The sequence below is a fragment of the Nansenia antarctica genome, assembly GCF_963989245.1.
Source record: "Nansenia antarctica genome assembly, chromosome: 8".
Classification (NCBI taxonomy): Eukaryota; Metazoa; Chordata; class Actinopteri; order Argentiniformes; family Microstomatidae; genus Nansenia; species Nansenia antarctica.
Window position 1 is genome coordinate 24,061,456 of NC_137678.1, and position 20,034 is coordinate 24,081,489.

The following is a 20,034-nucleotide window of genomic DNA, read 5'->3' on the forward strand; positions in this document are numbered from 1 at the left end:
ATTTACAGAGAATGGTCAGAAAAAGACAAAACTATCCAGTGAGCGTCAGTTCTCTGGGCGAAAATGGTGGTGGTGGTGTAATGGTGTGGGGGATATTTTCTTGGCACAAATCTGCAGTAATTGTGTGATGCTAGAATGTCAATATGGACCAAAATCTCGGGAGGAATGTTTCCAGCACCTTGTTGAATCTATGCCACGTAGAATTAAGGCAGTTCTGAAGGCAAAAGAGGGGATCCAACCCGGTAATAGCAAGGTGTACCGGTGCAAGTGGCAGTTTGTGGTGTCGCAGCAAAAAAAAAGCATAATTTTTCCAGTGCGCTGTGCGCACACTTCTTTACCCATCTGGGCTAAACCTCGGATCTCCTACAATCCTAAATCCGCCCCGGGCCTAGAGTAGACTACATAATGTTAATATTAATCAAGGATGAGGACTATTTCACCATACATGACGCATCATAGTTTTTTGCTCACTGATGGGGTCCCATAGGTGCCCTTTTTTTCTTTTCGCCCCTGCCCTTCAAACAGCCTGAGTCTGCCACTGGTACATGCTGTTAGATATGGGGACAGAGTAGAACTGTTCCGTCATAACCCTAACCCTTGCTATAGTCGTGAGGACAAAGACAACAAATGGGTCAGACACTTCCTGGCCCAGGTAAGGTTATTCCCCTTTGTCATAGTTCACCACATATTAGACATTATTTCATGCAGAAAGGCATTAATGCTTTCTAATAGCGCAACACAATCCTTGCATCAAAAATATTTTACCGTTATTGGCAATGTCTAATATGGCCATATTCTACTTGGCTGATATATCAAATTAAATGTGTTCCTAGCATGGTCCTGCTGTTTAACAACAGTACGCTGCTCATGTCCATCAGGCTCCTCCCACCCTCTTAACTTCAGTAGCATAAACAACTTTCTTATCATCTGAAAGTCAAATAGTATGTGTGACAGCTCTCTCTCAGATTAACAATAATCCAGCAAAACGCATAGCAAGACATTTTATCCTTTCCATTCACACATCCTCATTTTAACATTTAGGAAACTTCCAAGAATCAGTGATAACTAAAAACTGGACTTTGCCAGAGTTCATTAACGAGACATGACATTTTCGAATTCATTGGAAATTTTATTTTCCCGTACAATGTGAACAGACATTTCATTGGAAATTTTATTTTCCCGCACAATGTGAAAACAGACATTTCCTTTAGAAGAAGGTGTTTGGTCTCTTGGTGGTGAAGCGGGGCTTGTGCTGGCGACGCAGGACCCTGTGGGGCAGGGGGAACTTGATCTTGGAGTCCTGAGGAGGGTCAAAGAGAAGGTGTCAGTCAATATTTACCCGCTGTCACCCAATCCAGAAGTTACAAAGACAACATGACCAAAACACAGACTAAGATGTTCTAAGTGTTTATGTTGAACCTTGAGTTCACTTTCAACGGCACAGCAGCATCAGGGAAAGGCGACAAGGTTCATGTTGGTTAATGTTAGCACACCAGACAAGATCATACCATTAATTTAATATGATCTTTGGGTTATGGGTGCATACTGCCTGCTACAATACATCCCCTAAAATATAGCATGGCTTTTCACTGTCAATAAGTTCGCAACAGTATCACTGTTAAGATAGGCCACTGGCATTCACCCGATGGATGACAAATTCTGTTATTTACCTAACACATCATTCCACCAGCACCCCTGATTCAACTAATCAAGTGCAAAGCACTTATGATTTGTACTTGATTAGTTGAATCAGCTGTGCTGGTGGTGGAACAGATCAAACATGTGGAACAGCTGGTGGTTCCTGAGGAGAGGGTTGAAAACCACTGGTCTAGAGGGTTTTAACCTGAGTTGACTAATGTCATCAGTCCAGAGAGAAACCAACTGAAATGAGGAGCCTGCTCATAACAGGCATGTCTATAGTTGGGCGTACACTAGGGATGGACGGTTTTTCGGTTATACCGAAAACCGGGGTTTATAAAAATAGAAACGTTTTTTTATCAAAACCGTCTGAAACCGGATTTGTTTTTGTTTTTTTCCCGTTTTCCACTGATGTCGCGGGTGGCCCGAAAATATTTGTGTGCCACAAGACCATTCATTCATTCAAGTTCACCTTCAGAGCGGGTGTTCAGCGCAGCAGGCAAAATTGTAAGTCCGTTCCGAGCGCAGCTGAATCCTGAAAAGGTGAACATGCTTGTGTTTCTTGCGAAGAACCTCGATTAACGGACTATTTAATAGCCTTTAATAGCTTTTATGCTCATTTTTTGTTACTGCCGGTTTTTGTTATTTAGTTATTAGCCATAGGTTGTGAATTAGAATTAGAATGAAAGTGATCAGTGATATCTTTGCACAATTGTTTTACCTGCTTGCACTCAATTTGCACTCGTATGTATTTATATTTATAGATGTTGTTATTTACGTTTGCTATTCTATTCTATATTATTATTATTATATAAGCCGTTGTGAATTAGAATTAATGTGATCCGTGATGTCTTTGCACAATTGTTTTACCTGCTTGCACTCAATTTGCACTCGTTTGTATTTATATTTATAGATGTTTTTGTTTACGTTTTCTATTCTATTGTATATTCTATGTTGTTCAAAGAATAAAACTGGAACATGTCACATGTTTGTCGTGTGTGAAAATAACAATGATACAGTCTGAATCTGCCGCGCAATGAGTGAGAGGTTTGGTCAGTTGTGAAGAATAACTGAGGATTAATATCTAATTGGGATTATATTTAAGGGTAACGAATCACTCTATGGGAAAGATAGTTGCCTTCAGTTATTGGTAGATAGGAAAGGTTTTTTACAATTACTCGCTTACATTTAATAAGATCATTTTCGCTGCTCTGTAAAGCGCATTGGGTCACTTTTGTGAGAAATGCGCTATAGAAATAAAATGTGATTCGATATCAATCAATCAAACTTTATTTATGTTCTATAGCACAAATCATGCATTGAATGTAACTCCAAGTGCAGTATTTACTAAACCACAATATAATAAAACAAGAGCTATACGGATCAAGAGTGTTTGTGCACAGCGCCACTGTGTGTGAAGGCGCTACTGAAAGTGATGACAGAACGCATGTCTCAGAAGATACGCGCAAAGGTAGTTCTGTATTTATCTCTATCTGTATTAGTACATTTATTTTGAAAGCTCTATTTTGACAGCTCTACCATGGGCACTTTTATTTTGATGGGGCATTCTTTGTTGATTGACTTACGACAGTTCAGGACGAGTCAGTCTCGCGGCATGTGGTTTTTATGAAAAGCTTTAAGTATGTTCACTGCATAATTCTAAGTCTAATATTTCAGTGATTATTGAGCAGTATTCAAATATTTAAATACATTGAGCAGCAGCTGAAACTTTGTCTAAGAACCAAGATATTGAGAAAGCAGTTCATTCAATGAAGACGCTGTTCCAAGAGATGATCTTCCGTGCAGGCGTGCACCCTGGATCAGCGGAGCTGGTGTGTTAAGTGTTCATGTGTTTTCATGTATGGTGTAGCTTACAAAAGTCTGCCTTTCCACTTATATTTGTGAAACTAAGTAGCCTAAATGTGTTGCGACTGTGCTTACGGTGTTTTAATGGTGTTCGACATGAGTGTATTGTAGCAGTAGGGCTCAATTATTTGAAATTGGCGCTCTTTTTTCCCCCCCGGTTAACCGGAAAACCCCGGTTTTAGTCTTTGACGGTTTTTCGGTTTCAATAATTGGAAACCGTCCATCCCTAGCGTACACAAGCCAAAACACCTTTAGAGACGTCTGATCTGATGAGGCAGTAAACATCTTCCCCACCTGTCAACAAACTGCATTGATTTTGCCACTGTTGACATCTGCCTGGTACTGCTACATATGGATATAGCGTGTCTATTGGAAAGGTGCTAGCAGTAACTTGGGGGGGAGACATGGTGAGAGATGTGTCGTCACTTACGTGGAACTGCTTGATGGCAGGTCTGCGACACTTGTTGGCGGCGATCTCCTGGACCTTCATGATCTGGATGGAGTGGGCGCGGGCACGATGGCGGGCTCCCATATCCCGGTCTGAAGGGGACAGAAGACAACCGTTAATCACCTAACACAGCTGACACTGACAACACCCATCTACTGGTCTCCAGGTGACGCATGATTACTGTACACACAATCCTGCTCATTAACAGGTGAAATATTAATTATTTAATCCAGTTGTTGTGGAACTGTTCCACTGGGGGGCTGAAACTTTTCATCTAAGTACAAAAACCAACGGCCCTCGCATCGCTTTAACGGCATGACGTGTTGAACCTTGAATTTCACTTCCATTAGCACCGCAGGCACATGAAAGGCGACAAAGTTAATTTTATTTATGCAACACATGACAAGGGCATTATACACAGGAATAATGCTCTTTGGGTTTGTGTGCTAGCTTCTCGTTCTACTTGAAACATGTTTTGGAGGATCACTCCCAATTGTAAACCCTGAGATCGACATAGTAGCCTAGTCCACTTCAGGGTGCAGAATGGGCTTGTACTGGGGAGTGACTTACAGCACTGTGTGACAGCTGCAGAGGTGGTCATGTCCCTGTACTCTCTGTACATGTTGTGGGTTCCACTACGGGAGTCGTAACGCAGCCAGATGCCGAAGTTCTTCACCTTCAGGGGTGTCTTCTCGTGCACCTAACAAAAAAAAATCATTAAGACATTAGAATTAAATCCCATAGAGTTAACTTAGTAATACTAGAAATCGAGATGTAATTATTATTATTATTATTTTATGTTTTTTAAGTCCCATTGGGTCAGACTCCTTACTAAATATATATTTGAAATGGAAACACTGTTTAACTACACCAAACTACCATCCCTTTAACAGTATAACAGCAGCCTCTTAAGATCTGACAGGGGCTAGGTGTGTCTGAGCCCAACATCCCCATCTGCCTTGGGACGCAGGCAAACAGGGATGGTAGGAATCATGTGGCTGTGCGCAGGGGGAACGACAGGACAGCACCGCACAAGCTGCTCTGTAACTTATCCTGCAGAGTGGTTTTCCTCTTCAACCGGTTAAGAAAGGCACCTCACCCAGTCGTCTTAATTCAAATAGAATCTTGGTGGCGCAATTCTTTTGGGCCCCATCCCATCACTGTATCCCACCACTCCCATACACACTTACCAGACCACAGTAGACGGTCTCGCCAGAAGCCTTCTTCATCTTCCTCAGCTGGGAGACGAAGTACCAGAAGCGGGACTTGGCCACCACATGGTTGGGGGCGAAGATCCTCATGCGGTACAGAGGAGGGGTAGGGTTCTTGGGAGAGGGCAGGAGGCGCCCAATCACTTTGTACTCCCTAAGCTGAAAGAGGATAAAGAATTAGCACAACGTAGTAGACCAAGACGTCCAAAACACAGACTGAGATGTTCTAAGTGTTAATGTTGAACCTTGAGTTCACTTTCAACGGCACAGCAGCATCAGAGAAAGGCGACAAGGTTCATGTTGGTTAATGTTAGCACACCGGACTAGATCATACCATTCATTTAATATGATTTTTGGGTTTGGGTGCATACTGCCTCCTACAAAATATAGCATGGCTTTTCACTGTCAATAAGTTCGCAACAGTATCACTTAAGAGTTAAGACAGGCCATTGGCATTCACCCGATGGATGACAAGTTCTGCTATTTACCGAACACATCATTCCACACAAGTGACAACATGGGTTATGTTAAAACTGGCGGACTGTATTCTTCAAATGTTGACATGCTCAGGATTTGAGTGAGGTTGGTTAGCATCATTAACATCGTGGTTGATCGAGTCTGTCAGAGCGGCGATGGATTTCTCTCCACAACGTAGCAGGTCTAATTATTGTCTTTCACTCGTTGCTACTGTAAATGAGGGCAACCTCAGTAACTTACGAGTTTAAATAAAGGTTTGGAAAAAGAAGAAAAAAAAGTCTGCTAGCTAGGCCAGACAGCGGCATGTGGCCGATTTCTGCATGTGAAAAGCTAAATGTGACAATTCCACTGGCATTACAGTACAATTGCGGCAAGAGGATACAAAACAAAACTATATCGGGAAGGTGGCTGGTATCAACAAATGTTTTTTCTTAGATGAAGCGGTCTCTTGTGTTTCTCTATCGTCCACATGGTAGCAAGATCGCGGATTTCGGACGCCATGTTCTAGCCGCGGTGGCTTCATGCTTCTAAATGCCGAAATTAAGTGATGGACCTTCATTTCTAACCATTTAACTGTACCAGTCAAGCCTATGTAACGTTAACTACCAGATTGGACAGAAACATTTGGTTTTCTAGCCCTTTAAAACGTTTAATAGAGAATTGTACATACTGTGCCAGACGCCTTCATGGTGTCTCTCGCTGACTGCCACTGGAAAAGAGGAAGTCGTCAGGCGGAGATTCCGGACGTAAAGCCTGAGAAAGGGGCGGGTTCAAATACTTTAACTTATCTGATTGGCCGGTCGGCAATAGTGGTGGTAAGTGTTCCTAACTTCTCAGATAATTTAATTCTGTGGTAATAATTATTTATGGCAATGGCTATTTTCTATCTAGACATTCATCTGACCGAGACCAGAACGATATCTATGAAGGGTTAAATATGAAAATATTTAAATCTAACCTAAAAAACCTTCATGTTTTGCAGCAGTTATGATTAAACACAACCACTTCTATCACTGTATTTTAGCCGTTAATTATTGTCTTCTTGAATGTTTTATCTATTTACTTCTTATATTTGCTTTTATTCATTGTCATTTTTATTTTCTTACTATGCTCCTATTGCTGCATGTTTAATAATGTACGTAAAGCGCTTTGAATTGCCCCGGTTGCATGTTGTATGAAATGTGCTATACAAATAAACTTGCCTTGCCTTGCCTCGAATGGATGGTGAATATAACATCATATATAATAACATTAATAATAATAATTCTATGATATGCAGTAATGAAGTGCTACCATACTGCTTATAAAATAAAACAACAGCTTTAATTAAATACAAAAATAGAACACAATCATGTAGAAAAGTGGACAAGTGTGGAATTCCTTCCTGCGGTCGTGACCCCCAGCAGTAAGTGTGACGTTCCCCGTTTCCGTTAAGTGGACACGCCGCACCGAGTCCCTCTGTGCTGCCGCCCAGCTCTACCTGCCTAGTGCCTACCCTAGGACTTCATTTCTGCTGAATCTCTCTCTTCTTTGGGGATGTGCCGACGAGGCCGGTAGTGGACAATGCGATAAAGTAATCACTTTAAGGTGAGACCTTATTCATGTACTTAAATGTCTTTAATACTACTGAATACATCGCTTTTAAAGCCCCCCCCCCACCCGAAATCTTTCGCAGCTTTTTGAAGAAGGCACATTCATCGCGAGTCAAAAGCGTGCTGATGGTGATGCGCGAAGGAAAAGCAGGTCGGTGGACTTTGGGTGTTATGCTTCCACAAGTCGTCCCTCTAGCTTAGCCTTTAACTATCCCCCCCCCCAAAAAAAAAACTCATTGTCTGGTTTAGTTAACATGATCAAGTTTAAACCCCCCCCCGTATCTTAACTTCTCTGCAGGTAAAGCAGACTCAACTCTATGAGTGAGGAGTGGCTATAGCAGCTTGACAGATGGACCAGTGAGCTACTGCTCGAATTGACACTAAGTTCCTTTAGCTTTACTGTATATCTCGGTGCTCAGTCGGGCAGTTAATAGTCAACATAAACAGACATAAAACATTATTGAGGTCGTGTTTGCATCGTGGTTTTATGTGCAGTGAACACTGATGTAGGCTGCTGTTGTGGTGGGAGCCGGCGAGCCCAGCTTGTTTTTGTTCTCCCATGGGGAGAGAGAGAGGCCTCCCACAGGGTAGGGTAGGAGGGTAGGAGGCCTCCCACAGGGTAGGGTAGGAGGGTAGGAGCCAGGGGTGTCTCATCCACACACGGGAACGGTTGTTTGTGTTGATTCAGCGTTCCTCTTATTGTGTCGCACAATGTCAGACACAGTGCCACGCAGGTCTGTGTTGCCAGTGTGATCACCTGGGGGCAGGCCATGTCCAGCCAATCCCATAATAGAACGTATATCAGTGTGCTTTTTTACCTGATAGTAAGTCTCAACAAAGCACCTATCATAATAGGCTTATCGTGATCAACACGTTATTAGGATATTATTGTTGACAGGCTCACGCCTGACTCACTGGTCAGTTTCAATGATTCAGCAGGTCATCATGGCTAACATTTGGATAACCACTGTCTTTTTTTTTTCTTCTTCTTCTTTCCAAAAGGTTTTAAGTCTTGTTGACTTCACCATTCTTTGTATGTTTCTGTGTGGATAGATGCGCCAAGCCCGCTCCAGGGTAGCAGAAAGGACTGAACCTGCAGTGGAGAAGACAAGCTAGCCCGCAAATGGCCTGCCAGTCTGTCGCTGTAATCATGGATGAGCAGGCCCTGCTAGGGCTGAACCCAAATGCTGATGCCTGCTACAGGCAGAGGGTAAGAGTCCCAGAGAGACGAAAATAGGGTTTTTGTGGGGGGTGGGGGGGGGGGGGGCGGGGTTATGTATGGTTAGGAACCAGGAGAGGGCTGTGCCGGTGACACCTAGGAGGGCGGATAGGCGGTTGAGGAGGATGGTGTGGGAGACCGTGTCGAAAGCTGCAGAGAGGTCCAGGAGGATGAGGATACTGAAGCGGCCGGAGTCAGCAGCGATGAAGAGATGGTTGATGATCTTAATGAGGGAGGTCTCCGTGCTGTGGTGTTCTCTGAAGCCAGATTGTAGGGGCTCCTAATAATAATAACAATAATAACTTTTATTTGTATAGCACTTTTCCTGCAAATGTTGCAGCTCAAAGTGTGTTAATCATTATATAATCATCATTTAATTATTTAGTCATTTAAAGGCAATATTAAAAAGAGGGGTTTTTAGTCTTGACTTGAACATATTTGCTGAGGTTGCATCCCTAATGTAAACTGGCAGTGCATTCCACAATTTGGGTGCATAAAATGAGAATGCAGCCTCACCAAATCTCTTCTTTTGTACATGTGGTACACAGAGAAAGCCAGCATCAGAAGACCTGAGAGCTCTATTGGGCTGATATGCTAGCACAAGGTCTTTCAGATATTCTGGTGCTGTGCCAGTGAGAGCTTTATAAACAAGCAGAAGATATTAATGATTAATTATTATTATTATTAAGATTAATAATCTCAGAGCTCATGGTTGGTCATGTGCTGATGGAGTTTTTCTCAGGAAGGGAAGGATGGTAGGATGCTAGAAATAAACCTTGGTACTCCAGGATTGGCATGGCTTTTTAAATTCTTATTGTGGCTAGAGATCTGTCTTGATTTCAACCAATCATCATCATAAATGGTGCTGCTGTCATTACAGCTGTGTCCATTTTGTTTGTTTGTGTGTGACAAAACGTTGCTATTGGCTGTGGAATGTAGGCTTTATCAGCCTCATTTGATATCATACGTTGAATTCGTAACTGGTTTGACTAGCTGCCTACCGCTTTGCTTTGATGTTTGAATGAATGATCTGTGATTGGACTCTTGACAGCAAGTATCAGAGTGTGCAGGGTTTCAGGTGTAACATGGGGGAAGGGGGTCTGGTAGCCTAGAGATTAGAGAGGCTGGCTAGGAATCGGAGGGTCGCTGGTTCGATCCCTGCCTCAGGAGGGAGCTACATGTGCCCTTGAGCAAGGCTTAACCCCTAATTGGTCCAGTGGCGACGACTATGGCTAACCCTGTGCCTAGAGCAAAAAAAGTTTATTGCATGGCAAATAAAGCATTCTTCTTCTTCTTCTTACTTGTAAGATGTTTGTGAAAACCAGTTACCCTAGTTCACACTCTGCCTACCATGGCTTTTCCTCATTTACAACTGAAATTGTAATTTATCCAACAAGTGGCTGCGGCTGAATGCAAGAACAGAACCAAAACGTTTAAGTCGAAAACATGTTTACAATACATATATTTCGTTTTTTTAAAACGCCCACATCAACTTAATGCCATGAGACAGACGGACAGCAACCATGCCATATTCTTCTCTCAGAGGGATCTGTGTGGGCGGCCGTAGAATGTGGTAGTTATGTCCAAGATCCAGTTTAGTAGCCTGCTTTGGTTTCCTGCATCCTTCTTTCTCTGTCTCACTCTGTTTCTCTTTCTTTACCCCACTGCCCCGCCTTACTTCAGGCGATGGCCTATTTTGAGCAACTGAAGGAGTCGCAGGATGCTTGGGAGGTGTGCGCAGGGGCCCTGGCTAAAGGGATCTACAGGTAAGCTTTAGTACATAACAGGGTCGTTTCTGTACCTGTAAGGAAGACTAGTTGTCTTAGGATTCCCTTGTATTATACTGCATACTTTAGATAATAATAATAACTTTTATTCGTATAGCGCTTTTCCTGCAAATGTTGCAGCTCAGATGATCTGTCTGTGTTAAACTGACCTAACAGGACTGTAAATGTCCCTCTGTGTTTCCAGTGATGACCACGTGAAGTTCTTCTGCTTCCAAGTGCTAGAACACCAGATCAAGTACAGGTAAATGTGACTTTCGAGAGAGTGCGTTGCTTTTATAATCTAAAATGTTACCTTGTTATCGATAGTTTTGAATAGACACCTGTTTCTTATAACAGCAGATTAAAGCTACGTCGTAGATGTATTTTGTTATACCGTCTATAGGTAACCTTCTGTCTCACGTGACGCATGGTTTTTCGACATTATTTTCACTCTCACGGGAGAGTCCGAGGGCTGATACTCTCTTGCAGTAAGGCTTGCCCATGACGGTGTTATCCAGACCTGTCTTTGTGTGATGTTCCATTCAGATGGAGACAATGTGTATTTGTTTTGTCACAGACATGCAGCTCTGAATGCTGCCCAACAGCAGCTCATCAGAGAAACCCTGATGAAATGGCTCCAGTGCCAGGTCTGTCTCTGTGTCTGTCTCTGTGTCTGTGTGTTTGTGTCTGTGTTTTCATTAACATATACAGTACACAACACAAATACAAAATAACAGGTAGACCAACATAGCATTCTCCATGCAGCAGATAACCAAGATGAAACAATACAAACACCCACGTGATCATCAGGGTTGATATTGTACATTCATTTGATATCTAAACATCAGAACAATCAGGAAAAAGTAGTTTTGCACACATTTAATCTTGGAGCTCCCTCCGAGACCTGTTGTTTATGATCATCATCCTGTGTCTCTCTCTCTCTCTCTCTCTCTCTCTCTCTCTCTCTCTCTCTCTCTCTCTCTCTCTCTCTCTCTCTCTTATCGTACTCTCATTGTACACAACGCTCTTTCTCTCTCTCTCTCTCTTTCTCTCTCTCTCTCTCTTTCTCTCTCTCTCTCTCTCTCTCTCTTATCGTACTCTCATTGTACACAACGCTCTCTCTATCTTTCTCTCTCTTTCTCTCTCTCACATCGTACTCTCATTGTACACTCATCTTACACATCGTTCTCTCTCTCTCTCTCTCTCTCTCTCTCTCTCTCTCTCTCTCTCTCTCTCTCTCTCTCTCTCTCTCTCTCTCTCTTTCTCTCTCTCTCTCCCCCCCTCAAGCTGATGAACACCCAGCCAGAGAAGCCCTTCATCCGTAACAAGGCGGCCCAGGTGTTTGCCTTGACCTTCGTCATGGAGTACTTGACTCACTGGCCCAAGTTCTTCTTCGACATCTTGTCCCTGGTGGGGCTCAACCCCCACGGCGTGGACGTCTACCTGAGGACGCTCATGGCCATCGATGCCGAGGTGGTGGACCGGGACATCCTACACTCAGCCGAGGCAAGGACCCAAATACCCCCTCCCTATGGTCTCTTGGTTACCAAATCTCAGAGGTTAACAAATTAAGTTTGTGTAACACTCTGCACCCTGACTGGAGAGAAGCTGCAGTCGGGAAAATAAGTATTCAACACATCAACAATTTTCTTTCTTTCTTTTTCTGAGTGGGCCAGTCCCACTTTTTTATTTTATTTGACAGATACAGTGAAGACAGACAGGAAAGTAAGGAGAAGAAGGGAGAGAGGGCATGTCAGCAGGGCATGGGCCGGATTCGAACCCATGCCGACATGGGCATATGTGTGCGTGCACTGTAGACCGTGGTGCTAGACCACTGGGCCACCATAATTTTTTTTTAATTCAACATATTTCCATTGCAGCTATTCACATGAAATTTAGACCAGACATTGGTATTAACTCAATAAAACTACACCGCTAAAGCAATTGTAGCATTCCAATCCATAAAAAAAAGCTATGTGCAATAAAGTGGAATGACACAGGAAAAAAGTTTCTTTCTTACAGAACACAGTAAGAAAAAGCGCTAAACCAGCTTATGCCACTAATGAGTTCTCCTACCTGTGCTAATTATAATCACCTGGGTTAGTGCATGTTGGTGGGTAAGTACATCCACTCTTTGAAAAAGGGTTTCCCATCTCTGAATGCAAGTAAACAAATAATTTGTCACCAAGCTTTCCTGCCAGAAACATCTCATCACGGGTAGAGACAAAGAGCTCTCCCAAGACCTTCGCAACAAGATTGTTGAGCAGCGAGAAGAAAAGACATGTTGAAACTCGTTTGAAGTTTGCTACTGAACATTGTAGCACATACGTCTTTTTAGGGAGCGTTACAATTTCTTTAGCTGTGTAGTTTTATTGAGTTATTATCACCAATGTCTCCCTAAATTTATGTCACGGTCTACATTTTATGTGAATAGCTGCAATAGAAATATATATGTTGAAATTAAAACATTCTTGATGTGTTGAATACTTATATCCCCAACTGTATGTGTGTGTGTGTGTGTGTGTGTGTCTGTGTGTGTCTGTGTGTGTCCGTGCGTGCGTGCGCGTGTGTGTGCGTGTGTGTGCATGCGCGCGTGCCCCCCCCCCCCCCACCTCCCCTCCCCTCCCTCCCAGTTTCAGATGCCTAGTGAATTTCTATCAATTTCACAAATCACCCCCTAATATCCACTCGACTCCATCCTGCCTCATGACCGCCACTTCCTACTTCCTGTCCCCCACCAGGATGTGCGCAGGAACACCCTGATCAAGGACGGCATGCGGGAGCAGTGTATCCCCAACCTGGTGGAGTCCTGGTTCCAGATCCTGCAGGCCTACCAGCAGTCTCACCCGGAGCTGACCTGCCAGTGCCTGGAGGTGGTGGGGGCCTACGTGTCCTGGATAGACCTCAACCTCATCGCCAACGACAGGTCAGTCAGGGGGGGGCGTTGACACACCACAGGGACCAACCCGTCCCCAGTTGTCCTGCGCTGGCCCCGGGGGGGCGGGGGGCAGGGTTCCCACGGGTCCTTGAAATCCTTGAAAGTTTGTGAATTTGAGAAAAATAAATCAAGGTCTTAAATATAGACATGGTCATTGAAAGTGCTTGATTTCCTCTCTCTATCTCTCTAAAAAAATCGATATATTCAAAAATGTTTTACTTAGCTCGTCAACTACTCAAACTATGCCGTGTTGGGTCCTTGAATTTGAGGGAATTGAGTCTTGAAAGTCCTTGAAAGGTGCTTGAAAGGTGCTTGAATTTGATGTTTCAGAAGGTGTGGGCCTGCCAGTCGTCCGGCGCTGGCACGGGGGGGAGGGGGGTGCAGGGTGAATTAGGCTTCAGGGTGAAGTAGGGTGCAGGGTGAATTAGGGTTCATTGTGACTAGGGATGGGACGATTATCGTTTTTATCGTTAATCGCGATAAAAACACCCGCGATAACTTAATCGTGGAGAATTTTAATTATTTGAATAATCGTCATAATCGTATGTTATGAATAAACTGTGTTTAACAAATGTCTGGCGCTATTTTTCAGCCTAGGCTACATTACTTTTGCAGTCAAGTTAGCGACTGTTACTGTAATATAATTGCAATTCCTCACATGAGCCGCGCGCGAATATCCTCACAGAACTTGTCTCGCGCTATTGTCCAGCCTGCATGGGTAACGTTACTGTCAAATCAGCCTTGTCAGTCAGTCCCTAGGTAACGTATGCTAGCCTACTCACCATGGCTGGTGAAAAACTTTAGACGGGATACTGTCATTGGCCTTCCTTGTTATTACCAGGCAGTGACAGTCTATGGCTGCAAAAGGCACGGTCGCCCCTAAGCTTTAGCAAATATATTGTGGTTTACTTAATACTGTTCAGCACTTGAGGTTACATTCAATGCATGACTTGTGCTATAGGCTAAATACAATGATTAAAGCGGCAAGTAGCAAGTGTGCGCATCAAAGGCATTAGGCACGTAACATCCATGCTGTATAAACACATGACAACCGTCCGTTATTTCCCGAACTTTGCCCGAACCCCCTGCGAGGACCCGGGGGACAACGGTACGCTCCCCGCAGCTGCTATCAGACTGGCCGCGGGAGTGAGTGTTGAGGGAGAGAGGAGACGGCAACCCTCGCTCGCCATAGGCTGTATCCCTACTCGTCTCTCCTGAGCTCGGTTGTAACGTGAACCGTGGAATACAGGATATGTTAGATGCTTTACAGTAATTCCCCAAATGACCAGAAAAGGAAGTTAGATTTGTCGCTGGTCGCTTTTGACTAATTAAGTCGCCAAGGGGCTCTGGAAGTTGGCAACACTGGGAGTGCGTTCTTTAAACTTCCTTGGGTACGTTAATGAAAGGTGCTGATTGGCCGAAAAGGAATTGCTCTTTCTTAAGGACCCGGATTATGGCCAGAGATATGTGCCACTAGAATCTGAATTTGAATTACTGACTTAAAATGTCCTAAAAATACAACAAAATATAAGTTAAAGTGATTACAGTGTGTTTTATTGGCATTAAAAAAAATATATATATATTTTATTTTATTTTTTAATTCTCGCGATAATATCGTGGATCGCGATTATTTTGCCCACGATAATCGTGACATGACATTTTCTAATCGTCCCACCCCTAATTGTGACCAGTGGCTGGCAGGGAATCTAAGGTCCTCTGTGACATTAGTGCACACTGTGTCTGGTACCTGTGACTCCTACATTTGGAAGTCACATGCTTGTGAGAATACATTTCACGATTCAAGTACAAGCAGGTACATGTGGATTTGAATGCGACCACCCAAGATTGACAGATAGATAGATAGATAGTATATCTAAGCATTGTTTCCACAAGCTGTTTTTTTAGGGCCTTGTTGAAACCAGAAGGACCACAGAACTGTGTATGCTAATTGTTAGTTATGTGTAAACATTCAAGGAATGTGCTCCGACCCTATTCTGTGTGACCAGAGGAAATGAAAGCGCTGTCTCAGTTGTTGCTTATGCTTATGACATACCGTTGATTTCACACGAGATATGAGATATGCGTCAGGTCTTCGGCATAGCCTGAAGCTAAACAGTCCCACATACATGTTACTGTATGTTACTGTTACTGCGTTTGACTGACGATGTTGAGTCGCAAGGGAGTGTCTGATGAATGTCTTATAGTTGTTATAAGTCTTGGTGCTAGTGTTTTTAATAAATACAATTTATATATATATATATATATTTAAAATATATATAATTTCTTTACATTGTCATATTTAATAGATAATGTCTATGGTCTTATAGTATAGATATGTTTTATACCACAACAACTGACTAGAGTTACTACGTTGACTTGAATGTGGACAAATGATGATAATAATAATAATAATAATAATAATAATAATAATAATAATTTTTATTTGTATGGCACTTTTCCTGCAAAAGTTGCAACTCAAAGTGCTTTAATCATTACATAATCATAATTTAATTATTTAGTAATTTAAAGGCTGTATTAAAAAGATGGGTTTTTAGTCTTGACTTAAAAATATTTGCTGAGGTTGCATCCCTAATGTAAACTTAAAGGTAAATGTGATGCCCTGACTGCAGAATCGCTCCCCATATTCCGCCGTAGACTGAAGACCTCCATCTCTTCAGGCTACACCTTAACTGTCCCTCCTAAAGACCTCCATCTCTTCAGGCTACACCTTAACTGTCCCTCCTAAAGACCTCCATCTCTTCAGGCTACACCTTAACTGTCCCTCCTGAGACATCAACTACCCCCCTGTAACTGTTTCCCCAGTGTCAACTGTATTTGTTGTAAGTCGCTTTGGATAAAGGCGTCTGCTAAGTGCCAAAAATGTAAATGTATTTCCAGGTTTGTGAACCTGTTGCTGAGTCAGATGTCTGTGGAGGACCTCAGAGAGGAGGCCTGCGACTGCCTGTTTGAAATAGTCAACAAGGGCATGGACCCCGTGGATAAGACCAAGCTGGTGGAGTCGCTGTGCCAAGTGCTGCAGTCTGCTGGCTTCTTCAACGTGGAACAGGTGGGCTTAACACACACACACACACACACACACACACACACACACACACACACACACACACACACACACACACACACACACACACACACACACTCTCTTGTCAGCTCCTGACTCTCTTGTTCTACTGGGGGTGGGGGAGATCATCATTATATGGAAGTTTAACTCAAATTATTATTTTTTTTAAACAAAGTTTTAGTTTAACTCTATTAATGTTTGTTAATGTTAACTATTCATTATCAATTTGGAGTGTTTGTTTACCAAAGTTAACCTGCACCTAACTCCGTTGGTCATGCCTACTACTATACTTCACTGGCTTACTTTCAGTGCATGTGTGGCCTGGGGTGGTCCAGTGGTCTAGTCTACAGTGCACACATAATATGTTATATTATTGCCCATGTCGGCATGTCGGCATGGGTTTGAATCCGGCCCATGCCCTGCTGACATGCCCTCTCTCCCTTCTTCTCCTTGCTTTCCTGTCTGCCTTCACTATATCTGTCTGTATAAAATATACTTTCAGTGCACGTTACTCAACCTTTCCTCAATGTGTTCCTCACGTGCTGTCGCATAGTGCATCTGGTCCACAGATGTCACTGTTATCTGGAGCTTTCCGATGTCTTTCGAGAGCCACGCGCTCAGCTTCCTTCCTTCAGTTCAACGAGAGGCCACGGAAGGGATCACGTATCCTCTTCCTCCTCACCTTCCTCCACTTCCTGGACGGCCGTTAAAAATGTTTCTCTCTGGGGCGCTTAGGTGGCGTAGCGGGTTAAGCGTCGACCATGTAACCGCAGGGTTCCCGTTTCGATTCCGGCCACGGACATATCCTGCATGTCATCCCTTCTCTCTCTCTCTCACCCATCCTTCCTGTCAAAATCTCTACTGTCTCTATCAATAAAAAGAAAATATAGGGGCGCTTAGGTGGCGTAGTGGACTAAGCGCTGACCATGTAACCGCAGGGTTCCCGGTTCGATTCCGGCCGCGAACATATCCTGCATGTCATCCCTTCTCTCTCTCTCTCTCTCACTCACCCATCCTTCCTGTCAAAATCTCTACTGTCTCTATCAATAAAAAGAAAATATAGGGGCGCTTAGGTGGCGTAGCGGGTTAAGCGCTGACCATGTAACCGCAGGGTCCCCGGTTCGATTCCGGCCGCGGACATATCCTGCATGTCATCCCTTCTCTCTCTCTCACCCATCCTTCCTGTCAAATCTCTACTGTCTCTGTCATAATAAAAATAAAAAATATGAGTGGGACTGCCCCACTCTGAAAAAAATACTTTAAAAGAAATAAATAAAAAGAAAATATGAGTGGGACTGACCCACTCAGAAAAAATAATAATAATAAAAAAAAAAAATCTCTCTCCCTCTTCTCCTCCCGCCTTCCTCAGGAGGAGGACGTGGACTTCCTGGCCAAGTTCTCCCGCCTGGTGAACGGGATGGGCCAGTCCCTGGTGCTGAGCTGGACCAAGCTGGCCAAGTCGGGCGACGTCAAGGTCGCCGCGGAGACGCTGCGGGCACTGGAGGCCAAGGTCCCGCTGCTGCTGCAGCTGCTGGTGCACGAGGACGACGACATCTCGGCCAACATCGTGGCCTTCTGCTACGACTACCTGCACGTGCTCAAACAGGTGAGGGTGCACAGGAGGGGCACATCAGTGAAGGTGGTGGTGGGGGGGGGGCATCCCCAGAGGAGCGGGGGGGTGGGGGTCAAGGCCAGAAAGCCACTTCAGACTAATTGAGGTTCATTCGTCATTGAAAGGATTTCTTTTCCCCCCCCCCCCATCTCCTTGATTTTCCAAGGGGTCAGACTGGCCTAATAGCATGCAGGTAATGAGAGGAGAAGAGGAGGGCGTTGAAGAGTTCTGGGACATAGCCAAGGTGTAGAAACGGTTCACACAAAAGACTCATTATTCGATAAGTCACCGTATTCATTGTTGATTGTAGCTGATGTCACATTGAACTGATGAGCTGTTTGGTTCGATAACGTGAAATGTATTCTTCGTCTTCTAGCTTCCTCAACTGACAGACCAGCAGAAGAACAACGTCGAGGTGAGGTTTGATCAGAAGAAACTGTTGAAAATACTTGTTTGTAACGCTTCTTATGGTTTTAAACTGGTCTCAAGTACACTCACTGGACTTTTTTTTTACCAGGCAATCATGCTTGCTGTCATGAAGAAACTGACATACGACGATGAGTACAACTTTGACAATGAGGTAAATCTGCTATTAACTCTGCCAGACTGCCAACTGCCAAAGAATTCTGGAAGACTCACCACCTAGACTGCCTGAAGTGTTTTATGTGGTGGTTTACCTAGCAACAATACTTTGATTGGCTACTAATCGATGCATTTTTGGTGAATAAAGGCACTCTAGAATGTTGACAATTTGGGAAATTTCACTCACCCTCTGCACTATATTAGTTAAGTCAATAATTGACATTTTGTGCAATGAAAAAAGCTTTCTATTAACACTCTCTCCCCCCCCCCCTCTCTCTCTCTCTCTCTCTCTCTCTCTCTCTCTCTCTCTCTCTCTCTCTCTCTCTCTCTCTCTCTCTCTCTCTCTCTCTCTCTCTCTCTCTCTCTCTCTCTCTCTCTCTCTCTCTCTCTCTCTCTCTCTCTCTCTCTCTCTCTCTCTCTCAGGGGGAGGATGAGGCCATGTTCGTGGAGTACAGGAAGCAGCTGAAGATGCTGCTGGATCGTCTGGCCCAGGTCTCTCCAGAGCTGCTGCTGGAAGCCGTGCGCCGCGTGTTCAGCAACACCATGCAGTAAGACACCCTCTAACACCCCCACCTCCCTAGACTAGCCTCCCGCTGACACCACCTCCTCCCTAGACTAGCCTCTCTCTGACACCCCCACCTCCCTAGACTAGCCTCTCTCTGACACCACCTCCTCCCTAGACTAGCCTCCCTCTGACACCCCCACCTCCCTAGACTAGCCTCTCTCTGACACCACCTCCTCCCTAGACTAGCCTCCCTCTGACACCTCCACCTCCCTAGACTAGCCTTTCTCTGACACCACCTCCTCCCTAGACTAGCCTCCCTCTGACACCCCCACCTCCCTAGACTAGCCTCCCTCTGACACCACCTCCTCCCTAGACTAGCCTCCCTCTGACACCCCCACCTCCTCCCTAGACTAGCCTCTCTCTGACACCCCCACCTCCCTAGACTAGCCTCTCTCTGACACCTCCACCTCCCTAGACTAGCCTCCCTCTGACACCACCTCCTCCCTAGACTAGCCTCCCTCTGACACCACCTCCTCCCTAGACTAGCCTCTCTCTGACACCACCTCCTCCCTAGACTAGCCTCTCTCTGACACCACCTCCTCCCTAGACTAGCCTCTCTCTGACACCACCACCTCCCTAGACTAGCCTCTCTCTGACACCTCCTCCTCCCTAGACTAGCCTCTCTCTGACACCACCTCCTCCCTAGACTAGCCTCTCTCTGACACCTCCTCCTCCCTAGACTAGCCTCTCTCTGACACCACCTCCTCCCTAGACTAGCCTCTCTCTGACACCTCCTCCTCCCTAGACTAGCCTCTCTCTGACACCTCCTCCTCCCTAGACTAGCCTCTCTCTGACACCTCCTCCTCCCTAGACTAGCCTCTCTCTGACACCTCCTCCTCCCTAGACTAGCCTCTCTCTGACACCTCCTCCTCCCTAGACTAGCCTCCCTCTGACACCACCTCCTCCCTAGACTAGCCTCCCTCTGACACCTCCTCCTCCCTAGACTAGCCTCCCTCTGACACCACCTCCTCCCTAGACTAGCCTCTCTCTGACACCTCCACCTCCCTAGACTAGCCTCTCTCTGACACCACCTCCTCC

The 20,034-nt window shown here is 44.6% G+C and overlaps 2 protein-coding genes across 3 annotated transcripts in view; one reads left to right on the top strand and one right to left on the bottom strand.

Annotated features, from left to right (window-relative positions):
• Positions 1–1,069: 1,069 nt before the first annotated feature.
• rpl18a (ribosomal protein L18a) lies at positions 1,070–6,354 on the bottom strand. 2 transcript variants are annotated; one of them, XM_080537604.1, is made up of 6 exons: positions 6,311–6,354; positions 5,143–5,322; positions 4,523–4,652; positions 3,935–4,044; positions 1,159–1,300; positions 1,070–1,116 (listed from the first exon to the last, which is right to left on the bottom strand). In XM_080537604.1, exons 1-5 carry the CDS (start codon positions 6,326–6,328, stop codon positions 1,208–1,210), a joined length of 531 nt encoding a protein of 176 aa, XP_080393730.1. In that variant the 5' UTR covers positions 6,329–6,354; the 3' UTR covers positions 1,070–1,116; positions 1,159–1,207. The 2 variants fall into 2 exon arrangements, with proteins under 2 accessions (XP_080393730.1, XP_080393729.1); XM_080537603.1 differs by lacking the exon at positions 1,070–1,116 and having other exon boundaries at positions 1,123–1,300.
• Positions 6,355–7,337: 983 nt separating this feature from the next.
• Positions 7,338–20,034, top strand: part of xpot (exportin, tRNA (nuclear export receptor for tRNAs)) — a 29,050-nt gene continuing 16,353 nt past the window's right edge. Inside the window, exons 1-12 of the mRNA XM_080537491.1 lie at positions 7,338–7,383; positions 8,286–8,442; positions 10,135–10,217; positions 10,423–10,479; positions 10,795–10,864; positions 11,505–11,759; positions 12,959–13,143; positions 16,054–16,222; positions 17,607–17,843; positions 18,226–18,264; positions 18,367–18,429; positions 18,855–18,979. Of these exons, the coding sequence (XP_080393617.1) occupies positions 8,356–8,442; positions 10,135–10,217; positions 10,423–10,479; positions 10,795–10,864; positions 11,505–11,759; positions 12,959–13,143; positions 16,054–16,222; positions 17,607–17,843; positions 18,226–18,264; positions 18,367–18,429; positions 18,855–18,979 (1,370 nt within the window). The 5' untranslated portion in view covers positions 7,338–7,383; positions 8,286–8,355. The remainder of the gene's footprint in view (positions 7,384–8,285; positions 8,443–10,134; positions 10,218–10,422; positions 10,480–10,794; positions 10,865–11,504; positions 11,760–12,958; positions 13,144–16,053; positions 16,223–17,606; positions 17,844–18,225; positions 18,265–18,366; positions 18,430–18,854; positions 18,980–20,034) is intronic.

Coding starts and splice junctions, on each gene's coding strand:
- rpl18a (XM_080537604.1), bottom strand. Junction 4,653..5,142: donor AGACCGTCTACTGTGGTCTG/GTAAGTGTGTAT, acceptor TTTTTTTGTTAG/GTGCACGAGAAGACACCCCT. Junction 1,301..3,934: donor CTGCCATCAAGCAGTTCCAC/GTAAGTGACGAC, acceptor GACCCTCCTCAG/GACTCCAAGATCAAGTTCCC.